The 19,303-nt window shown below is 39.2% G+C and overlaps 1 protein-coding gene across 1 annotated transcript; it reads left to right on the forward strand.

Annotated features, from left to right (window-relative positions):
* Positions 1-7,830: 7,830 nt before the first annotated feature.
* On the forward strand, positions 7,831-11,796 carry LOC121412412 (uncharacterized protein K02A2.6-like). Its single transcript, XM_041605222.1, has one exon. The coding sequence runs from the start codon at positions 7,831-7,833 to the stop codon at positions 11,794-11,796; it is 3,966 nt and encodes a 1,321-aa protein (XP_041461156.1).
* The last annotated feature ends 7,507 nt before the right edge of the window (positions 11,797-19,303 follow it).

The raw sequence follows: 19,303 nt of genomic DNA on the forward strand, positions 1-19,303 counted from the left end.
ACAATAAAACACAATGTCAGACATCTTCCAATATATAATTATAAACAACATTGATTATAATATATGCATCAAGAAGAAACTTCTACAGAAAATTCCAACATGATTGATTTTTTTTCCAGTGTCAAATAAAAACATAAGAAAAACTTTCCAAATACAAAAATAAATCATTAATAAAACCTAAACGAATTGAAGCCATCAGCATATATATTTTTGACCCATCACCTCGGCCTCCTCACCCAAATAAATTCAAACACAAACTCAGCCCTTGTCATTACCCAACCCTCCCATGAACACCCCCATCCCCTATCCGGTGGAGAACTGGCTCTGGGCTCCAATACATGGTCTAATATTTAAGTTTTCCCATTTAGAGAAAGCAATCTAATATAGTATCGATCATGTCGATCGTTTTCGATCTATCGTTGATCATATCAGCGCACGCACGCAGCTCTGCGTGCGTTTTGGGTTGCATTTCGCTGCTCCCATTATTTTCCCTCACTCTTATTGATTACGGTGTATACGTGGTCCTGCGAAACTGAAAATCATTGAAATCAAGCTTTCATCGCGGCAATGCCCACTGTACGCGAATATTGGACTCTCATCGAAGCATAACTCGTTTTATAATGCTTTATAAACTATAGAAACAAAAGGTAAAAACGTATGACTTTCTGGAATGTGTAGTTTAATTAATGGACATTGTAATTAGAACACAGAAAAGGCAGAAACATAGCATGAAATTGTATTTTTAAGGCCTGCAAATGGATTCGAGTAATAGCCTTTGGGGAACCGACTATATACGGCTCCCGTACATGAATGAGTTTTAGGGAACCGTATATAGCCGGCTCCCGTTGGCAACGGGTTAAGTTTTTCGTACATGGTTTTGGAAAAAAAAGTGTTGGGGGGGGGGGGGGCTTCAGCCAAACCCCCCCCCCCCTGCTTCCACGGCTCCTGGTTTAGAACAGTGTTTCTCAACCGGTGCTTCTCGGCTAACTGGTGGGCCGCGGAGCACCTGCGGGTGGGCCGCAATAAGCTCAAGAGAGAGAGAGAGAAGAAAACTATACACGTTTACCTGTCTGAATATGTTAATATGATTTGTCCGATCGGTCTACTTGGCTCAAACAGAATATAAGGACACTTTTTGGTATCAAACATGTTGCAAAGCATATCCATGCACACTTTACTATATGATGTTTTCGATCTAACGTCGATGTAAATCTCATGTGCATGCATATTGTGTATGTAGTTAATTGACGCCCATTTACCGGACATTTCTGAATGCAGATTAGATCTCAAAGTGGTCCTCGAGTAGAAAAAGGTTGAGAAGCACTGGTTCATAAGACATTTAAGATTCACTATGAATCTTTACCCCAAGATGAATATTTCTTCCAACTCTTATGAGCACTGACTAAAAACAGAGGTAGTAGTTTGATCCACAACGACTGAGTTTTCCTGCATTTCTGGTTATCATATATGGTTACCATGGCAATGCAAACTCTGACAAATGCACACAAAAATGAGTCCTGCACATCTTTACATCAAGGTGAATGTGTGGGCCAAATTTCATGAGATTAGGATGGAATGTTCAGTGATTTTTTTTCTTTAAAATTTAACAAAAAAATCGGTAGATACAAGAGTTGAACAGGAATACTTGATGTATGGACTGCGGTCTATTATGGCTCAAGTTGGGACATACATCTGGTGGCTTATGATAACTTATAAACTGCTGCATGGAAGAGGCCACTAGTTCGACGAACATATTTTGTTTTCCTTTCGAAGTGAGATCGTACAATGAAATGATTTCAATCTATAAGAGAAAAAAAATGATACAAAACAAATGTCAACATAAATATACGATATTACATTTAAACTACAGAGACATCAATTACTGCCTTTTATTGCATGTATGCATGGAATTGGTAGGACTTAAAAAGTAGGAACATCAAATTAAACCTCGATTTTGTTCCTGTCAAGGGGAGGGGATGTATATTTTGTTTCTTGACAAGGGAAAGTGCCTCCGAAAATAGTGATCGAATGGCGTCTTCTTATTTGGAAATGAAATTTGTTTATTGTCTTGTTTGATCGGAAGTGTTTCCCGAGAAGGGATGTACTTCCACAGCGTTGTGAAAAATTCCCAGGGGCGGATCAAAATTGGCCGCTACAATCTGGCTTTTTTTTGTTGGTTTTTCACGGGGTAGTTGTAACTAAAGACTGAAGTTTTAAGTATATGTTAGTTTTTATTGCTATAAACAATATTAGGTATCTCATGTGGTCTTAATATATAATGCGAGCGCGAAGCTTTATCATATAGTAACGTGAAAAGTGACTCAAATAGGACTGTTATTAGTGATTATTGAAGAGGATACAAAATCACCAAATAAATAATGAAAGTGCGAAGCGCGAGCTCAAAATTTCTGATATTCTAAACTGAAAAAATGAACAGTCTAAGCGCGTTTTTATTTAAATAAACAAGCTGTGCGTCTCAAACAATAAAATGCGAGCGTGAAGCATGAGCTTAATTTTTTGATATACTGACATGATAAAGGAGCATTTCGACAAATTTTGATAATAATTTCCAAAGAGCATAGGTATCTCACAAATTAAACAATGCGAGCGCGCAGTGCGAGCCGAACATATTGATACACATGTTTCCTTTCGGGGTCGGGCCGGTCGCGCGTTTCCGTTTTACACCCTGGCGAAGGCATTTTCCGGAAAAGTAGCCAAAAAGCGACTAGTGAAGAGTCTACACACGTCGCTGGTTGCATGCAGCGTGCGACACAGGCGAGTCCACCACCGCATGCAATTTGCAGTTACTGATCAGAGCAAAGAGTTCCTCGGCACTTCATGTACATAGAGAGCGGCAGTCAGGAGTGAAATCCGAACATGCTTTTGCAGTCGCGTTGTTTATGATAGTTTTTTTTATAGAAATAAATTATTAACTAAATGAATAGAATGACAGACAAAATCAAAATAAACAGATACTTATAATGGAAAGACAAATTGAAATTTGATGGATTGATACACTTAGAAGCTGCCGAAAGATAGATATAGAAGACTGATTAGAGACAAGATAGACAGATAGATAGATAGAAATAGAGAGAGAGAGAGAGAGAGGTGGATAGATAGATAGAGAGAGAGAGATGTTGTAGATAGAAATATGGACGGACAAAGAGAAAGAGAGAGAAATGCTAGAGAGGGAGAGAGATAGAGAATTTGAGAGACAGATAGATGGATGGATAGAGAGATTTGAGATAGATAGATGTTAGATAAAGAATGAGAGAGACAGAGATTATTAGATAGATAGATACTTCAGTTACATAGATAGATAGAGATAGAATTTGAGAGATAGATATATAGACAGATAGAGAGAAAGACAGACATCAGCAAGTCGGCAAGGCAAATGATCAAACCTGGAAAGTATAAGCTCATGCAGCTGCATTTGCAAGACAGTACGGTATGTTCTGCGGATAACTTCGGTGTGGACTTTGGATCGCGCGCCCAGCTGATAATGTAAGCAAACGTAGACGTAGACTCTTCACTAGTCGCTTTTTAGCTACTTTTCCGGAAAATGCCTTCGCCAGGGTGTAAAACGGTAACGCGCGGGCCGGTCGTTACGAGGCTGTAAATTACACATCATGGGTAAAATACCTCTTTCTTACTTTTCTCTCAGTTTTTCGTAGTTTCTATCAAGGTAAAGAGTAAACTTTTTTTCTGCAGGTTGTCAAAAAATAGGGGGGCCGGGGCCGACTCGGCCCCCTCTTAATTTCATCTTGTGCATGACACCATGTCTTACTTTTCTTTGTTGTTGTAACGGAATAATATAATACATAGTTTTCGGAAGCCTCTTGGACAGATCAATTGGATCCGGTAACACAAGACCTAACGATAAATCATACACTCGATAATTGTACATCATAGTGAATAGAATCAAAGGAAGAAAACTGCTCTACACTAATTGCTATGCTTTGTGTGACAGACCCGCACCATGCTGCGAGATTAAGTCCCGCTTTCATGCATGTACGACTGGAAATCAGCGTATGCCCCCTGCCCCAGCAGCGAGCATCTACTCTGGTCATAAATCTTCCACTCCATTTTTCTTTCACTCAAATAAAATGCATTTCACTAGATTGATTGTTATAATGTAGCGGTCGTGTGACCTGATATTCGAGCGGGTCGATAACTGAATTAAAATCAACACGTACGATTAGAATTTATCCGCTACTTTTCCAACTTCAGTAAATGCAAATACGAAAATCATGATCATACTTATTTGGGCTTTGAAAATAAATAACGATGTGTCATTGTTAGCTACCTAAAAGATATCATACGAACTAGTTTCCAACGGTGTGTCATTGTGGGTTTTCGCATTGTGAAATTGAGACTTTCGTTTTATCCCGATGAAGTCAGCAATGTATCGACAAACGTGATTAAATTGACAAATGTTAGCTACAATAGTAACTATAAACTGCATGAGTTCTACGTTACACACATTATGCATGCAGCGATTATTAATACAGTAGACTGTAGAAAATACAGTAGACTGTAGAAAGAAGACAAATAAATTGTCATCCAGAGAGAGAGAGAGAGAGAGGGGGGGGGGGGGGGAGACGGGGAGAGAGCAAAAAAAAATCATGAAACGAAGTCTTATAATGCTACATTAGATGTTTTTTTCCCTAACCTTCAGACCCCTCCCCCAGGAAAAAAAAGAAAAAAAAAATAGACCTCGGTCTTAGAACAATGTGTGCTTTGGGAGTTTTGCAGACTCGTTTCTCCAAACCCTCAAAAGTGTCAGGTCTATACAAGAAAGTCTCAATTTTACCCAAGAAGATATGGAATGAAAAAAATGATAATTTCTATCATTCGAGATTCGAGCTTCAAGTCTAATTTTCGAGTATCAAGTCAAAATTTCGAGTTTCAAGTCTAAAGTTCGAATATGAAATCCACATTTTGAGTTTCAAGTCTAAGGGTCGAGTTTCAAGTCTAAACTCCGAGTATCAAGTCGAAATTTCGAGTATCAAGTCAACATTTCGAGCATCGAGTCAAAATTTCTAGTATCAAGTCAAAATTTCGAGTATCAAGTCAAAATTTCGAGTATCAAGTCAACATTTCAAGTATCGAGTCAAAATTTCGAGTATCAAGTCAACATTTCGAATATCGAGTCAAAATTTCGAGTATCAAGTCAACATTTCGAATATCGAGTCAAAATTTTGAGTATCTAGTCAAATTTTCGAGTTTCAAGTCTAATTTTCGAGTTTCAGTGAATAGTTTGAGTTGATCAAGTCTACAGTAGAGATACTGTGAGAACAAGAAGAAATTCTTTACACCACTAGGAATTTTGAAAATTCAAGGGATTGCAAAGAAAGATGAAAAATCAATGAATATTCAAGGAAAGGAGAGTAGAATTCAAGAATATTAAGATATTAAAGATATTAATATATTAAAGATATTAAAAAAATAATGAAATAAATAGGCCTAGCTATTACAAAACTTGCAATTTTGACCTTATAAAAGACTGGATGTCAGACTAACTAAAACGTAGAAGCATGCATATCATGATTATGGTGCTGGATATCATAAATTTCAGCTAGCACTCCGCGCTCATATTATTCTGCGTGAGGCCCTGTACAGTCCTTAAAATTCTTCAGCAGGGTAATTATATTAACTCCACTGGATTGATCGATTAGTAAAAATTAAGTAAGCATGCTATTATTATAAGGCGTATTAACATTAACAATTTCCATTTTCAGGTCGGAATACTGGAAAGAAAATCCAGCTTTGTATCACACAACACACCTGTATGGTATAAGAAAATGGGGTGTGCCCCCCACAAAAAAAAAGATTAAAAAAAATAATAATAAAAGAAATAAATAAAATGAATACGAATACCAAGAAAAAATGAAGAAAATGAAATTACTCTTAATTGTTCCTGGATCTATTTCTATTGTATTAGTACCTGTTCTCTTTCGTTCTTTCTTTCTTCTTTCACTGCGCCTTGGGCACTCTGCCGAGTGGATTTGGCTCATTACAAATCACATATATTATTATTATTATTATTAGAAAGGGGTATATATCATTTTCTGAATAATGCTTTTTAAAAACAATGACAGCTTTTTTAATAAATGCCCGATTGGCTTACGACTTGTCTGGATCAGTCGCTTTAAAGTTTTGGCTCGTTACTCTACTACACTCTTAAAAATGCGTGGTCGGATTTTGCGTGGTTTTACGTGGTCAAAATGATTTAACCACGTTTCGTGGTTGTTTGATCGACGAAACAGGTTCTTTGGTCAGAACCACTGCTAGAATTAACCACGATGATTAGTTATACTGACCACGCAGAACGTGGTCAGATGAAAGAGCATAATTTGACCACGTTTCGTGGTCACGGTTTGATCGACGATAATTATACTAGTCACAAAACTTGGGTCATTTTTGTCAGCATCAAGTAGAACTAACCACGATGATTATATTGCGACCACGTATACACGCAGAACATTTCAAATGGAAAATAATCATTCATGCTTAATGGTCATTTTGGGTGACCCCGCACAGTGGCCAAAATGACCACGTATATAGCGCGGTTAAACATTTGACCTAAACTTTGACGTGTCAATTTGTAACCACACTTTGTGGTCATTTTGGATAGAGCGAGGGTTTCGGACTCCGGTGACCCGGATTCGATTCCCCGTGCCGATGCGCTAGTGCCCTTTGGTAAGGCATTTATCCTCATTACCAGGTTCCTCGGAGAGGACCTTAAGCCCTCGGTCCCCTGGTTGCTTGCTCACAGGCATTCGTGCTCTCTAGCAGTCTGGTAAAAAGCTCGATATAACATTATATAACATAACCCCCACACCGTTAGCCAAAATGACCATATAGTGTGGTTATTTGTCTCACCCAGTCGTGGTCAAATTTTAGCCATGCTTATAAATGGTCATTTTAATTTGGTGACCCCGCACAGTGGGGTTAGACAAAAAGACCACGTAGCGTGGTTCATGTTATGAATATCATATATGTTTATGCACATGCGCGTGGTTGCTAAGTGGTTGCTACGGGTTGCTTGGCTACGCGACATGAAATCAAGATGTAAGAACTACGTGCTCCGAGTCGTTGTTAAATAAACTTGATAATTGAGAGTTCAATCATTCATGTGTCCATCTCAGTGATATACAGTGTTCCACCAACGTAATATTACATGGTGGCAGCGAGCAGAACTGAACTCATGTCAGAAATGTGAAATACTGGACATTTGACGGGGTTACCGGAAGCGTTGGACTTGGAGGAATGGACCGTCTGCTGGACTGGAATGCGTGTGTGTATTGTGTAGCTGGACCAAAGAGCTGGACCGAACGTGGGATCGGGCTAGCTAGGCTGTCCAGGCATTGGATCGCTGATCGATTTGAGGTCACACGATCGGACTCGGAAGGGAACTCTCACAGTTTTGTTTAGGCTTCTGATGGAAGTAGGACTGTGCCTGTGGTTTGCTGAAGTGAAACCTGGACTAGTGTAGACTGTAGTCTGGACTGAGTTGCCGGATCTTCCGCTGTTTCGACGTCGGATGATTGAGGACCGTGATTCGTGAGCACTTGTACTAGGCCTATTTGTAGTTTGGACTGAGGATGAACGTTCGTTATCTCGTTCACCTTCTGTTGTGTATACCTATTAAGAAGTCTGAATGAAGACTAGTGCAAGGTTACCCGAATTAGGGTGCACGAAGAAATCGTGTAGAAAATGGATGCCGATTAAAGTAACGTTTGTGTTGGAATTTGCTGAGTGAATTCTTGTTTCATTTAGACCTCTACTGGAGTTATGGACTGGTATTGAACATTGGCGACGAGCGATATGGCGAATTTGCAACCCCCGCCATACTTTCTACCTGCTCCAGGCACTCCGGCTATGCCATGGAGGCAGTGGAAGGGGCTGTTTGACGTGTACCTCGTCGCATCGGCTGCCAACAAATTTAATGAGGACCGTCGTCGTGCCTTGCTTCTTCACTGTCTCGGACCGGAGGGGCAGCGAGTATTCTATACCTTACCTTCTACATCTACCTCATCGGGGACCTCTTCTGCAGGATCTTCTACGACTACGGAAACCGGTGCTGGTGAATCTTGTTCGTACGCTGAAGCAATATCTAGGCTGGACAATCACTTTCTACCGACGGTTAATGTTGTGGCAGAACGTTACCGTTTCCGACAGAGAGGCCAGATGCCAGACGAGCCTGTGGAAACATACATTTCTGCACTCCGGTCTCTGTCACTTACCTGTGCATTTGGTGATCTTCGAGATGAGTTCATTCGGGATCAACTGGTTGAGAAGACCAACTCAGAGCGAATTCGGGAAAGGCTTCTGATCGAGCCGTCTCTTACTCTTCAGTCTGCTATGACAATTGCACGTCAGATGGAATCTGCGTCACGAGAGACTCGAGCACTAAATACACCTGCAGATAGTGTGAACGCAGTCAAGTTTAAGCCCAAGCGTAGACAGAAACAGCCTGGTGCGAGGAAACAGTCAACTGCCAGTGTTAAGAATCCACCTGAACAGAAAACTTTGACTTGTTACCGTTGTGGTGATAAGAGGCACAAAGCTAATGATGTCTCTTGTAAAGCTAGAGAAGCAACTTGCAATTCATGCGGGAAAAAGGGACATTTTGCTAAAGTGTGTAGGTCCCGACAGCAAGCTGTTCATCAAGTTTCTTCAGAACAGTCTCAATTACATGTAGAGAACGTTGAGGTTTTGACTATCCACCCATCCAATGATGCAATCTTGTTTCCAGTTACGGTGAATGGATCAGTGAAGCTTGACTTGTTATTTGATACAGGATCTCGCGTGTCAATCATTCCTCTTGACATTTTTGACAAACATTTTACAAGGAAAGCTCTTCTGCCACCACGAGCTAACTGTATTCTCACTACTTACCTCACAGATGAACAAATTCCAGTGGTTGGGATGTTCAAGGCCAATATTTCTCATGGTGACCATACAGTCATGTGTGAATTCTTCGTTGCTACAAAAGGAAGCTGTCTCATGGGACGTGATCTTATGAAGTTGTTCCATGTGCTACCACAGCTGCCAGACGAGGTTAATGCAGTGAACTCAGAGATTTGTGGTGAATTCAACGAGCTCTTCAGTGACCATGTTGGACTTGCAAAGGGTTACGTGCATCGTGTGAAGACGAAAACGGACGTGCCGCCAGTACAACACAAGCTCCGACGCCTACCTTTTGCAGTTAGAGACAAAGTGTCGACAGAGTTACAGCGTTTGGTTAAAGCTGATATCATTGAACCAGTAGAATCAAGTGAATGGATCTCCTCATTAGTCGTCGTGAATAAGAAGAATGGGGACATCCGCCTGTGTGTCGATTTGCGAGATGTGAACAGAGCGATAGTCGAGGATAAATATCCACTGCCTCACATAGAAGAACTGTTGAGTGAGATGCGAGGAGCAAGTGTATTCAGCACTTTAGATCTCAAAAGTGCATACCATCAGCTTCTTCTTCATGAGGATTCGCGTCATCTCACAACTTTCATTACGCATGAAGGACTCTTTCAGTTCAAGCGTGTCTGCTTTGGACTTTCTTCAGCTCCTTCAGCATTCCAGAAACTTATGTCGTCTATTCTAGTTGGACTTTCTGGTGTCCAGTGCTACCTTGACGACATCATCATCTACGGTGATACTCCATCAAGCCATGACACAAATCTTCGGGCAGTTCTACAACGTCTACAGAGTGTAGGACTAACACTGAACTTACAGAAGTGCCAGTTCAACCTGAAGGAGATCAGCTATCTAGGGCATGTTATTTCTGCAAAAGGCCTTCAGCCTAATGAAGATAACGTTGCTGCAATACGAGATGCTCCAGTTCCCGAGGACGCTGCAACACTCCGATCATTCTTGGGACTAGCTTCATATTACGCAAAGTTCATTCCGAATTTCTCCAGCGTAATTGCACCTCTACGAGAGTTGACCAAGAAGGACGTTCCGTTCGTGTGGTCTACTGCTGCTGCCGAATCATTCGCTACAGTCAAAGATCAGATCCTACATTGTTCAACGTTGCATCTTTTCGATCCAGATCTACCAGTAGTTATTTCAACTGACGCATCAGAATACGGGTTAGGAGCTGTCCTAATGCAGATGAAGGATGGAAAGGAGGTTCCTATCTCTTACGCTTCCCGTACGCTCACTAAATCTGAGAAAAATTATTCAGTGGGCGAGAAAGAAGCTCTCGCATGTGTATGGGCTTGTGAGAAGTGGTTCCAGTACGTGTGGGGCCGCCATTTTGTTCTCCGCACAGATCATCAAGCTCTTACTACATTGTTGTCAACGAAGGGGACAGGACGACAGTCTATGAGGATCGCTCGATGGGCTACGCGTCTGCTACGATTCAACTACACCGTCGAGTACATTCCAGGTCTACAAAATCATGCTGCTGATGCATTATCGCGATTACCACAGCCAACGCCTTCAGTCTTTGAAGATGATGATCATGAAGTTGTGATCCAGAGCATATTCGCGGAAGTTACAATATCAAAAGCCGAGTTACAACGTGCAACGGCTTCTGATTCCGTTCTACAACGTGTGATTGAGAAAATTTCACATGGTTGGTCAAAAGAATCAAGCAAGGATAGTTCACTGAAAGCATATTACATGATTCGCGATGAGCTTACAATCATTGATGATTGCGTGTTTCGTGGTAATAGAGTTGTCATTCCCAAATCACTTCAAGCAGTCTTGATTACAAATGCGCACTCCGCACACCAAGGAATAGTGCGTACCAAGCAACGCTTACGTGATATTTATTGGTGGTCATGTATGGATAGGATGGTAGAGGATGCTATTCATAATTGTAGTTTGTGTCAATCAAGTGATAAGGTTTCACACACTCGTAATACTCCCTTACAGAGTGTCCCTCTTCCTGATGGACCTTGGAAGAAAATAGGTATTGACATAACTGGTCCATTCAATACTACACAACCTTCATACAAATATGCCATTGTAGCCATAGATTATTATTCCAAATGGCCAGAGGTTGCTTTTGTTTCTGAAGTGACTACACATTCGGTCATTACATTCCTTACACAAGTGTTCGCTAGGGAAGGTATTCCTTGTGAAGTTGTTACTGACAATGGTGTTCAATTTGTATCTAGTGAATTTGAAGATTTCCTGAAGAAGCTAGGTATTTCACATTCCAAAGCATCATTGTACTACCCGCGTTCAAATGGTGAGGTTGAACGTTGGAATAGGGTGTTAAAGCAAACACTTCAAATTGCAACAATGCAAGGTAAACCATGGAAGGAAGCAGTCCTTGAATTGCTTATGGCATACCGCGCTACCCCTCATCAGACCACTGGTACAACTCCAGCAGAGTTGTTACATGGTCGACCCATGGTCACGCCATTACATATTCATGATGCTAATGATGGCAATAGGCGTGTCGGGGAAGATACTGAAATGCGAAGGCGTGTTGGTGCGAAGCAAAAGAAAGCAAGCGAGTACGCTGACAAAACTAGGGGTGCTTCCATTCCAAAGTTTAGCATTGGTGATAAGGTTAGAGTGAAAAGAGTCAAGAAAAGAAACAATTCATGGTTTGAGGCACCACAGAAAATTGTAGCCAAAAAGGGTTTGTACACATTTGTCTTGGAAGACGGACGTATTTGGAATGCCTCAAAACTGACTTTGTTCAGGGATAGTGGTCATGTTGATCAGAGAAAATCAAACACAGCTACATGTAGTGAACAGACTGGAAGTCCTAATGAAAGACCTAAACGTGACAAAAGAGTACCAGTCTGGACACATGATTATGTTTCTCATTGAATCTTTGTATTAAATTAGGCATGAAAAAGAAATTATTTTCATGACGGAAAGGCATAATTGTTTTTAGGGTTCATTGATTAAAGAACATGTATATGTTATGTTTGTTGAAATTATGCCACAAGGGTTTAATAAAAAAAAAAAAAAAAAAAAAAAAAAAAAAAAAATGAAAATCAACCATGTGTGTTATTTTTACTGCAAGTTGAGAAATGATTATTACATGTATGTGGTGTACTGTTTATGCATTCTATACAAGTAAAGAAACTTGCAACAGTTGTTTTGAAATTCCTTGATACAGTTTATACAGGTTAAACACTTGCATTTGCATATAAAAATAATATTAATAAAGTTACCAGGTAAAGAAAAGAAACTCATATTTATTTAATTGAAATAATTGCACTGTACACATTGGTTTTTAAGACACACACAAAGAAAAATATTTATTATGCAACCAGGATACATATGGAAATGATACAGAGTTATGTTTTGAAATACAATGTAGATTACAGTCTGATTTCAGGATACATGTAAGGGTTATTTTTTCAAAACACATGTATATGCTAGAAGGTATTTATACTTCTATTTGCCATTGATGTTATTTGATTATTTGGTGTTTGAAAATTTTAATTACCAGATTAATGCTGATACCCCATTTTTAGTAGAGGGGAGATGTTGTGTATACCTATTAAGAAGTCTGAATGAAGACTAGTGCAAGGTTACCCGAATTAGGGTGCACGAAGAAATCGTGTAGAAAATGGATGCCGATTAAAGTAACGTTTGTGTTGGAATTTGCTGAGTGAATTCTTGTTTCATTTAGACCTCTACTGGAGTTATGGACTGGTATTGAACACTCGTCCTGGGGGAGCCGACGCGTAACGTTAGACCTGATTATTGGCTGATGGCATGTGTTCGATACCGTGCGTTTGGACGAATTTTGCAGTTAGAATAACAGTCAGTAACTTACCGGACTGGGATCTTGGGGAGATCTATCACTTTGGAGCTAGGCCTAAAGACGAGAGCTGAAGCCTGAACATGTTCTAGTGAGTGCAAACTGGTTCAATATTATTGATATTTGGACGCTTTGCTGTGCTATAGTCTTAATTGTTTTCTTTTCGAGCAATTGTTATTTGGACCAGTCTAAAATTGTTTGTGGATCTAGCCTATATTGATGGAAACTGTAGACTACATTTCTGGACCATTTGTCTTGGACCTGGTCTAGACCTAGATGAGTGGAGTTTTCATCATTTCCTGTGCTGGTTTTGGAATATGTTGAGCTGCTGAGACAGATTGATATCCATTTCGTGATGCCCAAACCCTGGACCTGGTCATGCTGGTTAGACTGATGGTGATGTCGAGGACTAGGACTAAGCTGTGAATTTTTGGACCTGGTGAGTTGGACTCAGTTGTGGATCACAAAAGGACTCAGTTGTAAATTTCAAATTGCTATGACTATGATGAGATACAATTGTTTACAATTTGTGTATAATGTATGCTATGTTGAACATGTTTACATTCTATTTCTGGATTGAGAATTAGCTCTTACAGCTGACAGGTCATTGCTGGTTATATTTTATATTGTAATGTTCACTTTTTAATATTTATAGAAGTCTGTTATACTTATTAGACACAGTAAACCTCGGATGTGTCGAAGTCGGTAAAGTCGAAAACCTCGCAAAAGAAAAGTCCCGATTTTACTTATGTAATTGGATTTGCCGAAGTAAGGAGTTGAGTTTCAGCTGTGTTGATGCATTTTTCTCAGTCCCGAGGACTTCGACGTGTGCGAGGTTTCTTTGTACTCATTTGTTTTGTCAAAGAAATCAATAATTGTAAATTCTTCGCATTTATGTTTGGAAATGAATTGCAATGAAAATATTGTATGTTAGGAAATTACAATAGGGCTAGGGCTAGGCAATCGCATAGGAGAAGGTACAACATAAAATTGCAAATTGGAAGTAAAGATGGAATCTATATGACATTGATTTATTTCAAGGGGTAGTACAGCTGTTGTGTGGCCAAGTTTTAGTAATCAAAACCTGCAAAATAACATTACAAACTTAGTATTATGCTGCAAAAGTATAGAAAATTACATAAGATTATGTTACCAGCATGTTATCATTTAAAAGAACCATTAAAATACAAGAGAGCGCTATACATTTGATTTTTTCTTCAATAATGATTAAATATAGTAATCAAAAACTTTTAAAACCTCTTAGAAAATATTCAAATAGTTCAAGAATTTGTTCTTATTTTTTTAAAAGCCTAATAAATCTTAGGGCCCAGATTTATTACGATTGGGGATACATTTATCAATATTTCAGCTATTTATGAACTGTTCTGACAAAATAAATTTTGTTCTGTCATTAAAATTGAATTTTCCTTGAAATTTGCAACTCAGTTTTTTGTTGCCTCGCTAAAGATGTGAGTTGTCCAGAGCCTTCTCTACCAAAGTTGAACTACCCCTTTAACGTTGTTTTGGTTAATACATAAATCAAATGTTAATAAAATGTTTTTAATGGAATGTTTTACAAATATTCACAATATATGTTGGAATACTGTTTTTATAATGTATTGTGAGAATCTCGGGGTAGGTCCTAGCCACTCTGGGCTCTTGTTTTTTGTATGCAGTCGTTTCATTCGATTTGATATAGTTTATCAATTTGCTGAAAATGTATTTATATTAATTGATTTATGCATTGAAGCTTTGTTCTATTTTATAATGGGAATATTGGATCGACATAATTTGTTTCTACACTTGTACATGTGATTTGAATTGTGAAGGATATGGGGATGCACGATTGGGTAAAACAGATATCATTAATTCCTGCCTTAATCATTGCAATTATTTCATTGTCATCCCAACTTGCCCCATAATAATGCAAGCTTAAGACACTATTTGTTAATTGTTTCGCCATTATTTATAAGAATATATGCAAATTGTTGAATTTCACTTGATTTCGTGTGCATGTATGTCATTTGTTATTCACATTGTCATAAATAACCATGTTTTCGTGGCTATAGCAGGGCTGCGGAATGGCCACGTTACGACCACGTTTCGTGGTTAGGAATAATAACCACGTCCGAAGTGGTTAGGACAGAACCACGTTTGGAGTTATTAAAATGATAACCACGTTACGTGGTCATTTTCGGTAACCACTCGAGGCGTGGTCAATTTGACCACGTGCGTGACGTGTGCATAGTTGACGACGCGTGCGTGGTCATGCGTGGTCACAAAAATGTATAACCACGCTTCGTGGTCATTTTCGGTAACCACTCGAGGCGTGGTCAATTTGACCACGTGCGTGACGTGTGCATAGTTGACGACGCGTGCGTGGTCATGCGTGGTCACAAAAATGTATAACCACGCTTCGTGGTCATTTTCGGTAACCACTCGAGGCGTGGTCAATTTGACCACGTGCGTGACGTGTGCATAGTTGACGACGCGTGCGTGGTCACGAAAATGTGACCACGCAACGTGGTTACGAAAATGTGACCACGCAACGTGGTTAGGACAGAACCACGTTTGGGGTTAAAGTTATAACCACGCTTCGTGGTCATTTTGGGCAACCACTTGCTGCGTGGTCAATTCAACCACGTGCGTGACGTGTGCATAGTTGACGACGCGTGCGTGGTCAAAAACGACCACGTTTTGGTCGTTTTTTAACCACGCATTTTTAAGAGTGTACATTACAAATATAGCCATTTTGATTTAAAACATAAATTCAAGGACTTTCAACCAAATCTAGGATTTTTAAAGGAGTTTCAGTTTTAAGTTGTGGAAGCACTGGCAAAGCTAGAATCGCTACTTAAAATGATGCAGATTTCAAGTCATCAGCAAACGGATATTCGGGGGGGGGGGGGGCTTAATTTCTTGGCCCCGGCCCCCAAATAGGCGAAAAGTGAGGTGAAAGGGAGAAATTGAGGAAAGAAAATGGGGAAATAGGGGAAAGAAAAAAGGAGAAACAGACAAAGAGTGAGGAAGGGAAGTAAGAAATAATGCTTCAACTTAAAGGATCGAACAAGGGGCGACGAAATGGTGTTCGACATTCTGGGCGCCAATTTGATGTTTTACCCGGGATAGGGTGCCAAACTCATTTTTCATATGGAGGTGAGCACCAAATTCAGGGGGGGGGGCGCCGAATCGATCTTCGCAGCACCAGTTTGATGTTTGACCGGACGCGCCAAATTCATATTGGGCGCCAAACTCATGTTTCATAATTATAAAGGGAGGGGCGCCTTATTCATGTTCTTTCCACGGGGGGGGGTAATATTTGCCTGAAATAAGGTACCTGAGGTGCCTGAAATAAACCTACCAACCTACCCCCCCCCCCTCCTTTTACGTTCTTCTAAAATCGTACACGTAATTTCTTTAACAGGAAGGTAGTGCTTCAGGATGTAAAAAGGTCTAGGTAATATCCACCTAATACCTTATTTTTGGCGAGGACATGTATACGGTTTTTGCAAAAAAATGGGCCGTAAAGAAAATTTTCCCTGCAGGACAGCCTGCCCCACCCTAGCCGGTTAGGCAGGGCGAGTTCGCCCATAGGGAAAAACATTGCTTATGAAATAAAATGGTGTGTTCAAAGCATAGTCGGCGGAAGTTGGAGGACGGGGGGACGTCCCTCCCCCCTAAATTTGAGATGGGGGGGGGACGATCTCCCTAAATCTTTAGTTGATAACCTTTTTTTTTGGCTTGTCAAATTGCTGGCTTCCGCTGCCAATGTTTTTTTTTGTAGGCCTATTAGTCTATATGTAGATAAAAGTGGGGCGGACTTGCCCCGTCGCAAAATGTGCGAACTAGCCCCCGGGCAGCCATTTTCTTTTCACTTCTTTTTGTTTTTGCAAAGTGTACAACATATTTAGAAGTATCAAAGGGATATTTCAGTAAGAAAATATCACACTTTTCTAATTAAAAAATATTTAAACTGCATTCATGAGTGTCTATAAAATAGAGAAATTTATTATCTTTTTTACAAAATGGCCTCGACGAGTCGCCGTAATTTTCTGAAACTCCGAGCAAATGACCTCTCGCCTATATGTTGCTACCTTGGGCAGGTTAACATAACATCATCAACAAAACCAACATCCCGTCACAGCAAAGTGGAAAATCACGTGGTGGGCGGACTAACCCCGGGGCGGACTAGCCCCGTTCTCCCCGAAATATAGAATTACATGTAGGCCTATCAGGTGCTATTGCTTTAATTTTTAACCTCAATACAAAATGAAATGGTCCAGTTCGCGCTTCGCATTTTCATTAGGCCTAGTTTTTGTGAGAGACGCATCCTGGCCGGTCATCCTCAATTATTAAAATGTCCGATTTTTAGTCTTGACTTTCTCCTGCCTATACACTCTAAAAAATGAAGTACTAATTCAGCTCTTAAAGAGTGTGTATACTGACTGCACTTCGGAGTGCTGATTTGTCTAGTTCAAATTTGAACGAGAAAAATCAGCACTCCGAAGTGCAGTCACTATACACGCTCTTTAAGAGCTGAGTTAGCACTTCATTTTTTAGAGTGTAGGTCTATAACAAAAATTGGTTCGTTTTTCACGCTCACATATTTTGTTTACCTTGTTAATAGACTTGAAAATATAGTCTTAAAATACCCTTTTCACGTAAGCGGATTCTTTTATGGGCATAGCCTGTAGGCCTATTCCTGGTCTTACATTCACAATATTTACGAAAAGTAGGGCCTCTCTTTCGTTTTCGCTTTTTATATCAGCATATCCACCTAAATTTTAGGTTGAATTAAACGCCAGACCTGCATTATTGTTTAGTGAGATCTTGAAGCTTTTCGAGTTTAAGCTGTTTTTCGATTGTTAGCAGTTTTTCGAGTTTAAGCAGTTTTCATCGAGTCATCGTCATAACTTTGAGTCGTCGTTAAACCGATGCAAGGTGTACTAGACTATATAACGGGCTAACTTGAATACTAAACAACAAACATGTGATATTATTAAGTCTACCTCATTACTTCCCTTGCAACTTTCATGAATACAGTTATTTTCACATTTTATATTGTTTTTTGTGTGATCTAAGTTGATTTCTTTATTTGCGACCGTTTTTTTTTTAGTACCGGTTTTAGTACCGGTACCGCATGTGCTTTGCACTGTCTCTGTAGTTACTGCGGTGATAACTTTGGGCTTCTAGCCGGCTGGGCATCGATAGAAATCGGGTGTGATTTAGTTTGAACAAGGACAAGCCCAACCAATGTAACGATATCGACTAAGATTAGTTTGGACATAATTTACGGGAAATTTATGCTGTAACTTTCATAAAGATATAAGCTTATTTCGATTCAAAATTTTAAATTGATACTCGAAATTTAGACTTGATACTCGAAATTTAGACTTGATACTTGAAATTCAGACTTGATACTCGAAATTTTGACTTGATACTCGAAATTCAGACTTGATACTCGAAATTTTGACTTGATACTCGAAATTCAGACTTGATACTCGAAATTTTGACTTGATACTCGTAATTCAGACGTGATACTCGAGATTTAGACTTCATACTCGAAATTTTGACTTGATACTCGAAATTCAGACTTGATACTTGAAATTTTGACTTGATACTCGAAACTCGAAATGAAAATAACACTCGAAAAAAAAACATTCTAATTCAATGGCCTTTTTTGTGGTTTTAGTATACCCGATATAGTCCCCTTTTAAGACAAAATAAACTGCCTACAGCAAACAATACTTTCATGAAAAAAATCAAATTATAAAGAATTTATCACAAATTACCATCAATCCAGATCTCATAAATTAACTGTAAATTAATCTTTGTAAAATCACGTCATCTCAGCTTCAAAACCAACGGGTCTGATAATCACTAACACAGAAAAAAAAATCTGGGATAGTGTATTAATATTGTATTTTAAAAATACCCTACCCGTTTATTTATTTCTCAGCAATTGGGTATTTCTTTCGGAGCAATTCTTAAACATATTTTCCTTTTATAAATAGACTCGAATGGTTACTTTATTGAATCCTCTTTGAACTCATCTTGAGATCGTTACCACAACTGAAGTTTGTATTAAGAATCACAGTGAATCATCACGATATACAGAAATAAATGATATCGTACCTTGTAGGATCATCGGTCAAAATGGCCGTCATATTGATTATGTTATGCTCATCTTTTTTAATACTGTAGCTCAAAGTAACCTGAAACGACAAAAAGGGATACTTTTTCTTATATGCATTACCACATTTTATAACTGTAAGTAAAGAAAAAAAATCAATAACAAAAACAGAGGAAAACATGGGCCATATAATATATAACTTGTTAAGGATATATATATATGATCGACAATGGAACATTTTCAAAATTCTCCTCCCTTTTCTTTAACAGTTCAATAGGATATCAAAGGACCATGGTAAAGTATCTCCACCGCTTATTCTATTCTTTTGGCATGAATCAACAAATTTCTACTGCAAGAACTTAAGATTAGAATTGGCCTCTCCCATATATACATATATATATACAGTGCGTCCCAGAATAAACGAAACC

Source organism: Lytechinus variegatus, chromosome 4 (assembly GCF_018143015.1).
Source record: "Lytechinus variegatus isolate NC3 chromosome 4, Lvar_3.0, whole genome shotgun sequence".
NCBI classification, from domain to species: domain Eukaryota; kingdom Metazoa; phylum Echinodermata; class Echinoidea; order Temnopleuroida; family Toxopneustidae; genus Lytechinus; species Lytechinus variegatus.